The sequence below is a fragment of the Xenopus laevis genome, chromosome 2S (genome assembly GCF_017654675.1).
Source record: "Xenopus laevis strain J_2021 chromosome 2S, Xenopus_laevis_v10.1, whole genome shotgun sequence".
Classification (NCBI taxonomy): domain Eukaryota; kingdom Metazoa; phylum Chordata; class Amphibia; order Anura; family Pipidae; genus Xenopus; species Xenopus laevis.
Genome location: NC_054374.1, coordinates 74,721,932 through 74,735,840, shown reverse-complemented (window position 1 = coordinate 74,735,840; position 13,909 = coordinate 74,721,932). Strand labels below are relative to the sequence as shown.

At 41.8% G+C, this 13,909-nt stretch overlaps 1 protein-coding gene across 2 annotated transcripts; it reads right to left on the bottom strand.

The window, feature by feature from the left end:
- Nucleotides 1-386: 386 nt before the first annotated feature.
- LOC108709565 (serine/arginine-rich splicing factor 4) lies at nucleotides 387-10,407 on the bottom strand. 2 transcript variants are annotated; one of them, XM_018249527.2, is made up of 6 exons: nucleotides 10,102-10,407; nucleotides 7,761-7,888; nucleotides 5,550-5,662; nucleotides 3,084-3,292; nucleotides 2,738-2,779; nucleotides 387-2,166 (listed from the first exon to the last, which is right to left on the bottom strand). In XM_018249527.2, exons 1-6 carry the CDS (start codon nucleotides 10,221-10,223, stop codon nucleotides 948-950), a joined length of 1,833 nt encoding a protein of 610 aa, XP_018105016.1. In that variant the 5' UTR covers nucleotides 10,224-10,407; the 3' UTR covers nucleotides 387-947. The 2 variants fall into 2 exon arrangements, with proteins under 2 accessions (XP_018105016.1, XP_018105017.1); XM_018249528.2 differs by lacking the exons at nucleotides 7,761-7,888; nucleotides 10,102-10,407 and adding an exon at nucleotides 6,585-6,717.
- Between the last annotated feature and the right edge of the window lie 3,502 nt (nucleotides 10,408-13,909).

Sequence of the window (13,909 nt, the reverse complement as noted above, 5' to 3'; positions counted from 1 at the left end):
GGGGAGCGCAAGTAAAACCGCTCGTCTGTAAGAGCCCTTAGTAAGACCAAATTATTTAACGCAGTTATATTTAAATTATACCAGCATATTCTGTAGTGCTTTTACATATCACCAGCGTCATTCACATCAGTCCCTGCCCCAGCAAAGCACATCTTTTGCTATAACTTACACACAAGCACTATGAGCAATTCTATTAGGAACCCGTTAACCTACTTGTATTTTCTTTCACGGGAAGAACATACACGGTAAATTAGCCTCTTTTTGCAGAATTAGCGGTCAGTATTTATATTGTTTTTTTCAAACATGAAAGCAGAGTAACAAATCTATATAATATCTCACACATTTTTAAACAGAAAAAATGAGAATGAAGAAAGGATTTGCGCTAGTAATTTCTAAAGCAATGTCTTTATTCAAATTTATGAACACTAGGATTCATTTTTCTGATGTAGTTTCAACTGAAAGAGTACCAAAATAAAAAAAAAAGGAAAGAAAATTCTAAAAAGACAAAAAAAAAAACAAATAAAAAAAAAAGAAGAAAGAAAATGTAAAAGGAACCCATGTTTACAGGATATTCTTCCAGGCATTTATAAACACCTTCAGAAGTGACTCAATGAGAGACCAGACAGGAGTTTCATCTACCCATTAGCAGCAGAGCGCAAACTTGGAGCCATATGGGATTACTATATATCGTACACTTAAGATTGTCGCACCCTAGTATGTCACCAAATTGTGCTTGCAAAGGCAGAAGAAGGAAAAACAGTTAGGGTTAAGCTATAATTACATGAATTAAGCCCATGCAAAATATATAGCAAATATACATTGAATTTTCTTTTTTCTAAATATCCAGAGAGATTGACCAGGCTAGAAAAAAAAAATTAAATTGAAAATAAATATAAAAAACTTTGCATGGAAAAGGTAAAAGTAGCTCTAATGGTAAACATGAAATGCTAGTCACAGTCCAGCCTTCCAACTTCTTCACATGCTTCAGTGATTGCATTGGCTCCAGCTTCAACACTAGTCTCCACATGAGATGCTGATTTGGAAAGAGGTTTGGGAGTCTCCTCAATTTGTTGAGTGACCCCAATTGTTTCAGGATGTTGTACAACTTCAGCCTTGCTTCCTTCCTCATTTTCTGCCTCCTGGTCAGATTCTGTAGTGAAAGCCACTGTGTCTTCTCGCCTGATTTTTTTTGAGCGCTCACCACTGCTGCTCCTTCGTTCACGACTTCGCTTTCTAGTTCTCTCTTTGCTACGGCTGGAAGGCCTATTTCGTTCACTCCTGCGGCTTCTCTCCCTGCTACGTTTTGACCGTCTCTCTCTAGATCTATCCCTACTGCGGCTCCTTTTTTGATCCCTGCTGCATTTTCGAGAGTGTTTATCTTTGCTTCTGATGTAGTCTCTATCCTTGCTTCTGCTTCTTTCCTTACTGTTTATTCTTTCTCTGCTATGGCTCCTGTCTTTACTTTCACTTCTATCTCCCTTTCGGCTATTCAGCTCTTGCCCCTCTGTGCTTTCATTTCTTTCCTTTGCATCTCTACTATGGCTTCTGCTTTGCCTGCTCTCTTTGCTATGGCTTCTGCTTCGCTCTGTGCTCCTGCTTACAATCTCTTTCTTTTCCTTGCTCTGGCTGTCTGTTTCCCTTCTTCCCTTGCTTCTACTGCGGCTCTTGCTCCTTACACTCTCCTTTTCATCTGCACTCCTATCCCTTCCATTTGCTCTGTCCTTGCTCTGGCTTCTACTTGCTCTGTCCTTGCTCTGGCTTCTACTTGCTCTTCCCTTGCTCTGGCTTCTACTTGTTCTTCCCTTGCTCTGGCTTCTACTTGCTCTTCCCTTGCTCTGGCTTCTACTTGCTCTTCCCTTGCTCTGGCTTCTACTTGCTCTTCCCTTGCTCTGGCTTCTGCTACCCCTTCTCCCCTTGCTGACACTCCTACTCCCTCTCCTCCCCTTGCTGACACTCCTACTCCTTCCCTTGCTGACACTCCTACTCCTTCCCTTGCTGACACTCCTACTCCTTCCCTTGCTGACACTCCTACTCCCTGTCCTTCCCTTGCTGACACTCCTACTCCCTCTCCTCTCTTTGCTGTGGCTCCTTTTGCTTCTCCTTTGTTTGCTTTGACTTCTGCTCCTCTCCCGTTGGCGGCTCCTACTATAGGATCGAGAGTGGGATCTGCCAATTTAAGACATTTTTATGTTAAAGGGTAAAACAGAAGAAAAAAGCTCAACAGTTTCTACATAAGTTGCTGTTTATGAGAGGGGTTTAAAATTTCTGGGAAATATTTAACCTGACAGCAGAAAGAATCCCAAGTCACACAGGATAATTGCAAGCAAGCTGCCTTGCGTGTTTATTGCGAAGTGCAACGTTTCGGGGTCACACCCCTTTCTCAAGCATGCATGACCCCGAAACGTTGCACTTCGCAATAAACACGCAAGGCAGCTTGCTTGCAATTATCCTGTGTCCCTTGGGATTCTTTCTGCTGGACTGTTTGTGAGGCAGCCGATCCTCTACCTTCTTGCACCAGGTGTCGTTACTTTAATTTACTAAGGGTGTGCGAGAGCCATAGTTGAAATATTTAACCTGATACATTTAATCGGTTTTGTCTGCAGCATAAAACCATAGCCAGTGGCACTGCTCTGCCAATGAACCAGAATCGAATTACATCTGATTTGTAAAGGGGGTCACATTAGATTACATATTTTATAAGAGGCTATACATCATTTTCAAAAGCCATGATTCTGACCTGGACCTGGAGTGGCTGCTTCTACTCCTCCTTGAGCGGGATCTAAATGATTAAGAAGAAAACACCATTGAAAAACAAATACTTATGGGCAGTGACTGTACTCAGCAAGTACCCTACCTTTATACTTTATCCACAAAAACATACTCTAAGGATCACAAAGAAAGAGAAAGCCAAAGTGCACACACTTTTATTGCACACACAAACACAAGTCAACAATAATCCCTATAGCATGTATATGCTATCGAGCCGAAAAAAGGTTCATGTTAAAGTGCAGTAAAGAAAATGTTCTGATTCAGCATTGGTCACTATACTATATTAAGAAAAATGTAAAAAAAACTTTACTGACCTGGAGCGACTACGAGATGAAGAGCCTTTAGTCCTGGAGCCAGCTCTGTCTTCCACTAACTGTATCTTGCGCCCATTAATTTCACTACCATCCAGCTTGTCTAATGCTCGCCTCATTTCAGAGTAGGAGCGGAACTCTATAATGCCTTCATTTTGACGACGTTGGTGGGCTTCTGCATAGGTAACCTCCCCAGCCTGGCGCATAAAATCCTGTGGGAAAGTGGCACTAGGCATTTAAACAATGACACATTTTGAAGGAAAAAAAGGACAATAAAGGACGTAAAGCAATATCTTGAAAAACAGTGGGGATTAGCAACTAACATGAATAATGTGACCCAAAAAGGCTAATTTTAAAGAAGGCTAATTGGAAGTTACTTCTTTGTCTTAGCATTTTGACACCTTCACGTCTGGATTTCTGTTCAATCAAACTAGATACAATTAAAGGACCAGTAACATCAAAAATTTTTTACAAAAAATTCGTTAGTATAAATCGAAAAAAAAAACAACAAGCCAAATGAAACTTTAAAATTGCAAAGTCTTTATTAAAAAATAACTTACAGAAACTCCACTTCCGCTCCTCTTCAGAAAAGGCGACGATCCATCGTGCGGCGCTGGATTTCTCCTCCCTGGCTATCTCAGATATTCTTCAGCATGTGAAGGAACGTCGGATGCGCTGGTGGGCTCGCAGGCAGTTGTTCTCCTGGCAACTCTGCGGGGAGGGGAGCCGAAGCAAGGATGAACCAGTGCTGCGACCTCATCTGCCGGCGCGACTGCTGCTGGGGAGCCCTCTGACTTCGCCTTCCTCTGTGGCTTCCTGCTCTTCCTCCAGCCTCCTCCGCAGGGCGCCCCCTGCAAGTTCAAGCCTTGGTGTTCTTCTTGTGATGAAGGCAATGGGACTGGACTGCCAGGAGAACAACTGCCTGCGAGCCCACCAGCGCATCCGACGTTCCAAGGACCACGGCTCCTTCACATGCTGAAGAATATCTGAGATAGCCAGGGAGGAGAAATCCAGCGCCGCACGATGGATCGTCGCCCTTTCGCCTTTTCTGAAGAGGAGCGGAAGTGGAGTTTCTGTAAGTTATTTTTTAATAAAGACTTTGCAATTTTAAAGTTTCATTTGGCTTGGTGTTTTTTTTTCGATTTATACTAACGAATTTTTTGTAAAAATTTTTTGATGTTACTGGTCCTTTAACTTTGAACAAACCAATTGGTTAGACAGACTTGCACAGTAAAGTAAGAATAAAAAAATTCTTTGCACTACATTCCCAACCGCTTCATCCGAAAAAATTTTTAGAAACAAACAGCAAAATAACAGTTTAGTCTTTCAAATATAAAATTATTGTCCAGAGCACCTTGAAAGAGAAGACCCATCATTTAATCTTAAGGACAGCTCTTACTCTTTTTCTATAAAAAGGTTACGCAAGCCATTTACAAGTTGTTAACTTTCCATTCGTATAATACGGAACAATGCATATATTACACATAAAAAACAACAGAAGTGGTCCCTGAACATATGCATAATATTACAGTGGACAGATCAGACGGAACAGAAAAAGAACACATTTGATGTAATGTAGACAAATTTTTACATAAATGGTGTTTTTGGAATTAAAATATTGTTAATCGTCACAAATTAGATTTGATGAATTAAAACTGTATTTTGGAGGTGTAGGAACATTTCAACAACCATGTTTTACCAATACGAATTGTTCAAATATTAGCCATAAACAACTTGGTTTATTTTTTTTACAACATTACAACCTGCACTGGTAAAACCGCTGTTTGCTTCAGAAAGACAACTATAGTTCAACTGTAGCAATGGGGCAGCCATTCAAAGGAGAAAAGGCTCAGGTTACACAGCAGATGAGCTCTGTAGAACATAATGGTGTTATCTATTATCCACTAGTTAACCTGTGCCATATAGCCTTTTTTTCCCAATTACCGCCATTGCTACACAGCAACTTGTTTATATGAACTATATTAGTGTTTCTGAAGCAAACAGATCCGTTTTACCACTGCAGGGCAACAGTACATTATATTTTTATTACTTTAAAACACTTTAATTTTAATGTTACTGTTCCTTTAAATCCATTGGCTGTTATGTATAAAGATGTGCAGAGCGGCGGCACCTTCAGTCTCCCTAAGGCAGGTTAACGGACATGGTTGCAAGTTTAGTTAACATCCATTAATCTAGCAATTGCGAGCCCAAATTTTCTTTTAAACTTGGTTGCCTATAAGATACTTGCAGATGTAAAGGAAGTATGAGTTGTAGCAGAGTACTCTGCCACAGTACTCCATAGTACTATTCAGTCATGTGTTTCATATATTCTGCAAGTGTTTTGCCAATGCAAATCAATTTTTTTGTTAATATTCAAAAGAATATGATCTTGGCAAAATCTGCCTAAAAAATAGCGATATACTATACTTTAGTGATGCATTCAATAGTTTTTTTAATTATGCTGCCTACCTTTAGATCTTGCCAACTGCACCTTGAAGATAGGTTCTCCACTCTCAGCCGGTACATTGTACGGACTGGAGGGCCATACTTGTCATTGCCACCTTTGCGGTAACCATACCCGCCTGGGACACACAAAAAAATGAAAGAAATGTTTTAGAGAAAAAGAGGCTTTCTAGTAGGACAGAAATGCATGGTAAATGAATAGACACTACACAGGCTATTTCTGTACATTTTACATGTACAGCGTCTGTTCATAAGACTATGGCCAAGTCTCACACTAAGCAACCTTGGTTCAGCAACCCACTATTCAACCCACCAATTAATTTATTCTAAATGTTTATAAAATAAAGCCTTTAAAGAAGAAGGAAAGGATAAAACTAAGTAAGCTTCATCAGAAAGGTCTATATAAATACACCAGTAAACCCTCAAAGTAATGCTGCTCTGAGTCCTCTGTCAAAATAAACACCACACTTCTTTCCTTCTATTGTGTACACATGGGCTTCTGTATCATACTTCCTGTTTTCGTCATTAACCGCAAGGGCTAGGGCTTGAGCATGCTCAGTTTGCTCCTCTCCCCCTGCCATCCCTGCTCTAATCTGAGCCCAGGGCTACAAATGAGCAGAGATTAAGCTACAACCAAGTGTAGCTTTGACTTCCAGGGCTTGGGCTTGGGCATGATCAGTTTGCTCCTCTCTCCTTCTCCCCCCCCTGCTGTAATCTGAGCCCAGAGCAGGGAGAGAATTAGGCAGAAAGTGATGTCACACCAAGCGAATATGGCGGCTGCTATCCTAAGCAAACAGAGAGAGCTCCTAGAGCCGTTTACTCAGGTATGGTAAAGCATTCTACAGAATAAATATAGTGTTCTAGCTTGCACTATTGTGGCTAATCTATTGGCAATAAACTGCTTTCCTTCTCCTTTAACTGCATCTCTATTATGCAACCCATCACAACCAGTTCCCTCTCGTCTTCTCTTACGTCATAATAACTCTGTTAACACCCAACCCCATTCAAGTGTCCCACATGCAATATATCCCAATCACTTACCTTGGAGCAGGGGACTCCATTCAGCCACCCGCACTCCATTCGCATGCCCCAGATCGTACGGCCGTGCGGACCCCCCGCAACCGACTGCCAAACCCAACGCGCTCCCCCACGCACGCGCCCCCCCAGCGGCAACTCCTCGAATCTCACGAGAAGAACAAAGAGGAGGGGGGGGAAGGAAGAGGCTGTGTGGAATTTGCAAAAGGAGGAACGCTAGCTGCGTCAGTCTCCTGTCAGCCTTTGGCTAAGGTACCATCAGCTGTTCAGACACAGATCACCATTTTTTTTTCCTTTCAAGTTATTTTTCCTCCCCTTGTTCAACAATTATTTTAAATAGCCAAGAAAATTATTCTTGGCTTAATTAAAGCAATTATGCAAGCTATGCTCTTTAAAATTAACTGTACTGCATGTCTGTTGTAATAAGATAAACTGTAACTATGCTGAAGTCTGAGTCTTATCACTAAAATGATTACTGATACCAGAACACAAGCAGCATTTTCTTATTAAATTCGCATATTGTCAGATTAGAACATTTCTGGAGAAGAGTTAGTTCTAGGTAGATAAGTGAGTTCATCTGGGGGAAAGACTAATGGACAAAGTTGCTTCACGAGGAAACTTCGGGCGACTTCGGAAAACGTACCGCCACGTGTGATTAGTGCCGGCGTTTTTTCATTTCAGCCGATGCAGAGTGAGGGAAGGCGTTTGGGGAGATTGGTCGCCGCAAAGACGAGTCGATTAGTTGCCAGTCGACCAAATTTCCCTAAAACGCCCAGTGTGGCCTTACCCTTACAGTTAAAGGGTATTTCAGTGTAAATGTGCATCAGTAGTCACAGCTGAAGCCAACAGGGCCTCGCTCTGTTAGAAACCTGATATTTGCCAAAACAAGGCATTCCAATGTTTATAGAGAATAAAAGAAAATACTGCATGTGTATAGGTAAGAGTTGTACAGCCATGCTACAGATATATATTTGCATTTGATCTTTTGAAATGGCTAAACACATAAACAGTGTTAATTATATATTAAACATTCTCTGCTTAAAAATCAAGTTTCAGTCCTAATAAAGCACAGTACTAACCTATAATCATGAGCTAAAATGTTTCCTACAATTCAATCTGCCAGTACTGGATTGATATAAATCTAACATATACACACATGGATATTTTTTACTATTTACTCACTTCGGATGTCCCTCCTTGGGGCACGTGCCTGCTCCACAATGACTCTCTCACCACATAGTTCCCTTCCATTCATTTCATAGACTGCATCCTCTGCATCACGGCTGTCTTCAAACTCTACAAAACCATACCTGTCAATGCACAAAGGAATTCAAGTCTCTTTAGACACTAAAATGCAGGGTAGAGTCCTGCGCGGGTCCATTTTTTGGAACCCGTACCCGACCCAGCTACCCGACCCGCAAGTACCTTATCTGCAACCCGGACCCGCTGACCATCAAGAATCAGTAAGTGTTTCAATTGTAAACCGGAAGTGAGATCATCGTAAGTAGGCATGACCAAAAAAAAGGAGTAAAAACCGATATTGAGAAGACCAACGGCCCGACTCGTGTCTACACCCGCAACTTCTACCAACAGGGTACCACAGGATTTTGCGGGTAACCCGCAGGTACCCGACCAGCTGCAGGACTCTAATGCAGGGCCTAGAAAAGAAATCCATTTCCAGCTCTAATTCCTGAAACATAGTAGCAAAGCTGTGTTCTGCTCCAGGTCTGTTAAATGAGAACTAAAGCTTAACTAAAGAAGTAGGTGGAAATGTTGTACATTATATTTTGGGCTTCTGTACCAGCCCAAGGCAACCAAAGCTCTTTAGCAGGAACGCACTTTGTCTCCAAAGATGCCCCAGTAGCTCCCCATCTTCTTTTCTGCTGATTCACTGCACATGTTCTGTGCTGCTGTCACTTACTGAGCTTAGGGACCCACTCACAATATACAGTACACATAGGATATAAATGTCACATTATAAGGCTGATTAGTAATTAATACAGATAATTACTATATGGCAGCACAGAAACCAGTGCAATTAGCATCAGCCCTTTTGCATCATCTTATATTACAGACAAACCTCATTTTCTGCTGGATAATTAGTGATGACCCCTAAGCTTAGCTTCTCAACAACTGCTCAGAGCCCACTGAGCATGTGAGTGTCGCAGACACTTTCCAAGATGGTGACCCCCTGTGACAAGTTTGAAGTCCTGGATCATTGCTGCTATTGACAAGCTGAAACCTTAGGATGGTGCAATAAGTTCAGTATATAAAATATGGCATTTGTGGCCATGTTCATTTTTAAGGTTTGGTTCTCCTTTAATCAGCTGGCTCCGCAATATTATTTCAAGAGTCAGAAACAAATTCAGAGAATTTAAAAAAGCCAAACTGATACTGCTTTCAATAGTAAGCATAATTAGTTTAACTTTTAAACCCCTGCAAATTTTAATGAATACATACAGTGAAACCTCCGTTTTACATCCCCTACTATCATGAATGATGAAAATGTTATATAAGCGTCAGCATACTGAAATGAGAAACTTTGTAAATATAATCAATTAAATATTCTGCATCGTTTCGGCAATAGTCACTTATTTAGCAGTTGACTTGTTTTATCAATATTTATTAAAACTGTATATGAATTGGGGTGTAATGGGGCCCCTATACCTCCTGCCCCCCCCCCCCTCAGGGTCTGCTTCCTCTAGTTACGCCCCTGCAATTGCATATTGTCTGAGAATATCACTCTGTACTCAGAGATGAACAACCTAACTACTGCACTTTTGTACATTCCACATCCCTTGCCTCACAGACTAACACTGGCCCTATTGCAGGGCTGCCAGGTCTAATTTTCAAAACCAGCTAAGAGTCACTTCAAAAGTAGCTCAAAAATATCACACGTGCAGTGAAAAAAATATATATGTGAAAACACGCCTTTTTTTTTAAATTTTCACTGATTTGCACATTTTCCCATGGAGAAAAATAGTACAGATTCGCCCGTCACTAGGGACGTAACTACACAGGGAGGGCCCATGCGAGAATGCGTAAGAGTAATGGAAGATTGGGGTACAGAGCCCAAAATCTGGTAACTCCAGACTTCTACACAAGTCAGTCCCGTTGCACGCTGGGAATTGTAGTCTTACAGTAAACTTGGCAGTTAAACAAAAACTACATTACCCAACATGCATTGGGAGACACAGGCTTGGCACATTAGGGCAAGAAAAAAATTTGTCTGGTTTCCAAAGTAGCCAAAAGCCCAAAAAGTAGCCCAAATCAGTACCTTGGCTAGTTTATACTTTCAAACTCCGCCTGGAATTAAATGAATAGTCCAAGCCACCAACCCAGTGGCAACCGTGGCATATTGACAGCCAGCACAGTGAGTAATGGTAACACAACTCTTACTTAAATGGTTTTACTTGCAACAGGCTGTTGCCATTGGTTACTGCCCAAAAGCAAATGTGGCCAGTGTAGGAAAGCGAGCAGCAATATGTCCCTGGCTTTTCAAAGTTCCACCAGCCAATCTCACCCGTTTTTTAAATCCACTTCAACAATCTTGCCGAAGCCTTTAAAGAACCTCTCCACGTCTCGCTCCCGGGCTCTGTGGCTGAGGCGCCCGATGTAAACCCTGGGCATCACAGATCGCGACATTGTCGTGAATCGCTCCGATTGCTTCCAAGACCTCCTGCTGTTCTACAGGGCGGCCCACCAAGGTTCTGTCGGGCAGCGCTCACACTGCCAGTGCGCGGGCTTCACAGCGGAAGAGGAAGGAAAATGATACGCACGCTTTGCGTAACCTCCACGTGCGGCGTAAATCGTGATTGGTTGGGCAATGTTCCCGGATGGCGCATTCACGTCTCTTAGAATTGACAAGTGGCGATACACTTATTGGAGGAATAAAATCAGGTCAGGAGACCACAATGACTGTACACGTGTAAGCGATGCTCAAAAAGGCGTCTGCGCTAGTTTCTTACACGGACTATATACACGACAATAAGTGAGAGAAGTGGAGCGCTCCCTGCAGTCTGGGAATATAAATCAGTTCCATTGTAGTTTGAAATGAAAATAAAAAATGCTTCTGCCACCCTCAGTTATAAAACCATTGCACGAGTTTAACGGCATCTTTATGAATATGACATTGCCAAGGCCCAAACACTTGTGCTTGCTTAAATTATACACCAGAATTGTACGAGAGATCTGGTCCTCTATATTTAATTAGGCCGCCGCTTTGTGGAACAACAGTTTAACTCCAACTTGTACAAAACCGCCATATTCACCAAATAGATTAAAGGAATTGTTCGGGGTAAAAATAAAAACTGAGTAAATAGAATTTTTTTTTCTAATATAGTTAGTTAGGCAAAAATGTAATGTATAAAGGCTGGAGTGACTGGATGTCTAACATAATATCCAGAATCCAACTTCCTGCTTTTCAGCTCTCTTGTTTTAGACTGACTGGTTACCCTGGTTACCAGGCAGTAACCAATCGGAGACTTGAGGGAGTCACATCGGTCATAAATGTTGAGCTGAATGCTAAAGTTCAAAAGCAAACCCACTGAAAAGTTATGTCCCATGTGGCCCCCCTAGTCCAGACTAGGGTAGAACTACACAGTCGTTTTGACATCCGATACCTTCCGTTCTGACGCGAGGAACCACAAACATCACTTCAGATTCACCAAATCTAAGGTAAGTAATATGAATGTTGGATGTTGTTGCAGCTTGAATCCGACACAACTGTCGGTGACAACGTCCGACATTCTTATTACTTACCTCAGATTCAATGCATCTAGGGTTGCCACCTTTTCTGGAATAAAATACCGGCCTTCCTACATATTCATCTTTTTTCCCTATTAATAACATTGGGATCAACCATAATTTTTACCGGCCAGGCCGGTAAAAAACCGGCCAGGTGGCAACCCTAGACGCATCCGATGTGACTCCTGCACTTCCTCGAGTTGGAACTAGGGTTGCCACCTTTTCTGCAAAAAAATACCGGCCCTTTTTCCCTATTAATAACATTGGGATCAACCATAATTTTTACCGGCCAGGTGGCAACCCTAGTCGGAACGGAAAGTATTGGATGTCAGAATGGCTGTGTAGTTCTACCCTTACTCGTTGTTAGAGACAGAGACGTAAATAGATGTTACTGGGTACCACAGCAAATTCAATTTAGGGCCCCAAAACCTTGGTAAGTTGACCTATTTTACCAAGATATATTGAAATTGCTCATTATTTAGGGCCTTACTGGGTCCTCTACAATCCTGGGCCCGGTGCAACCTCAGGGTCTGCTTCCTCTGTAGTTACGCCCTGGTTAGAGCACTGCAAAGCAGGTAGTTGTATTCTGTCCTGTTACGTTAGGCACCCTGTCACTCCAGCCTTTATAGGCTTTATTACATTTTTGGCTAACTAACTATATTATCCTCAGTCTGTGAGGTTTTTTAAAGGGATCTTGTAGTAATTTGTATCTCTGCTAAAAATCATTAAAGTATTAAATCATACCTCCCAACATTTTGGAAGTAAAAAGAGGGACAAAAAAATTTTTTACGCACGTAGCGCAGCAAATTTTTTGACCACACGCCTTTCTGTGGCCACACCCCCTAATTACCATGTTTGTTTTACAAAATTTGGCAGGTTATGAAAGTTTGAAAATATTTATCCTTATCTAAACTGTGTTTTTGTGTTTCAAAATTGTTACAAAGTATCTTATTTGCACCTGTTAGCTGTTCTGGGCTCTCTGCTAAAAGCCAATTAAGTGAGAAACTTTGTTTCTTTTTCTGGCTGTTCAGTGCAGAGAAAAGAGGGACTTTCCAGTACAAATGAGGGACTGCGGGTTGAGCTGTCAAAAGAGGGATTGTCCCTCCGAAAAAGGGACAGTTGGGAGGTATGTTAAATAAACACATTATGATGGTTTTGCCACCAATATGGATTAGTGCAGCTTAGTTAGGATAAAGTAGCATGTGCTGTTACAGAGTAAGGGCTAGTCCACACGGGGAGATCGGCAGGCGTTTGCGGTCGCGGCGACAAAGCGCCGCGCCAGTCGCCGCGACCGGCGCAGGCGACAGTTTTGTATGGGCGCCTATGTAAAAACGCCTGTGCTAACCACACCAGGCGATGCGCTTTTCAAAAGTCGCCTGAAAAAGCCTGGCGAGGCATTTTCAGGCGACTGTTGAAAAGCGCATCGCCTCGTGTGGTTAGCACAGGCGTTTTTACATAGGCGCCCATACAAAACTGTCGCCTGCGCCGGTCGCGGCGACTGGCGCTGCGCTTTGTCGCCGCGACCGCAAACGCCTGCCGATCTCCCCGTGTGGAATAGCCCTAAAAGAACATAAAAAAAAACCCAATAATTATTTGTTTTAAGTCTATGAAAGATGGTCTTTCTGTAATTCGGAACTTTCAGGATTACAGGTTTCCAGATAACGGATCCCATATCTGTTCTAAGTCATGCACCTGGGATGTAAAAATATCCAAACCACTTATACTCTTAATGGGACTGCACTAGGCAGAAAAAGATGCTGAGAGAGGAATAATGAAGATAAACTTGATTATTTCAGAAACGGTGCAGAATTTTTAATTGATTGTATTTAGAAAGTTTCTTATTTCATTATGCTGAAGCTAAATTTAAATTTTCGCGATAGTTTCCCTTTAATGACCCTGGTGCTAAAGCCCCGAGTCCTGCACAAGTGGAGGAGACAAGTTCAAGTGTCAGAGGATTTCAATGAAGCTGTTACTCACCAAAGTCATAGCAGAGGGGAGAAATACATTCTTCCTATATATAGAAGCTAAAGTCTTGCAGCAATCAGTGTTCAAAAAGTTACAAACCCATAACAAAGGGAAAAATGCAATATCAATGTAGACAGGAGCATGCAAAGCAGATAAAACTGCAAGTCTTTATTCCATAAACAATAGGGATGCACCGAATCCAGGATTTGGTTCGGGATTCGGCCACGATTCTGCCTTTTTCAGCAGGATTCGGAATCGACTGAATCCTTTTTGGATTAGTTAGTTTAGAAACTAACAGACAGGCTGAGAAGAGACATTTTACCAGCTGCAACAACATCCAACCAGCTGCAACAACATCCAACCTTGATGTGGGAAAATATTTATGCACATGCAGCACATGAAAGATATACTTTACATTCTGCATTTGGGAGGACGATATTCTTTGAATGTCCCGTTAATACAAATGTCTGTTATGCCAGGGCTACAAATATTTTTGTAAACATAAAAGCTGACAGTTGGCCTTTCAGCAGCTTGTCTCTTCTTGTGAGATATTAACTGAATAGATTGTCAGTATATCCTTTAATCCTCTTGGTTAACATCATAAATTCCAAACTAAACCC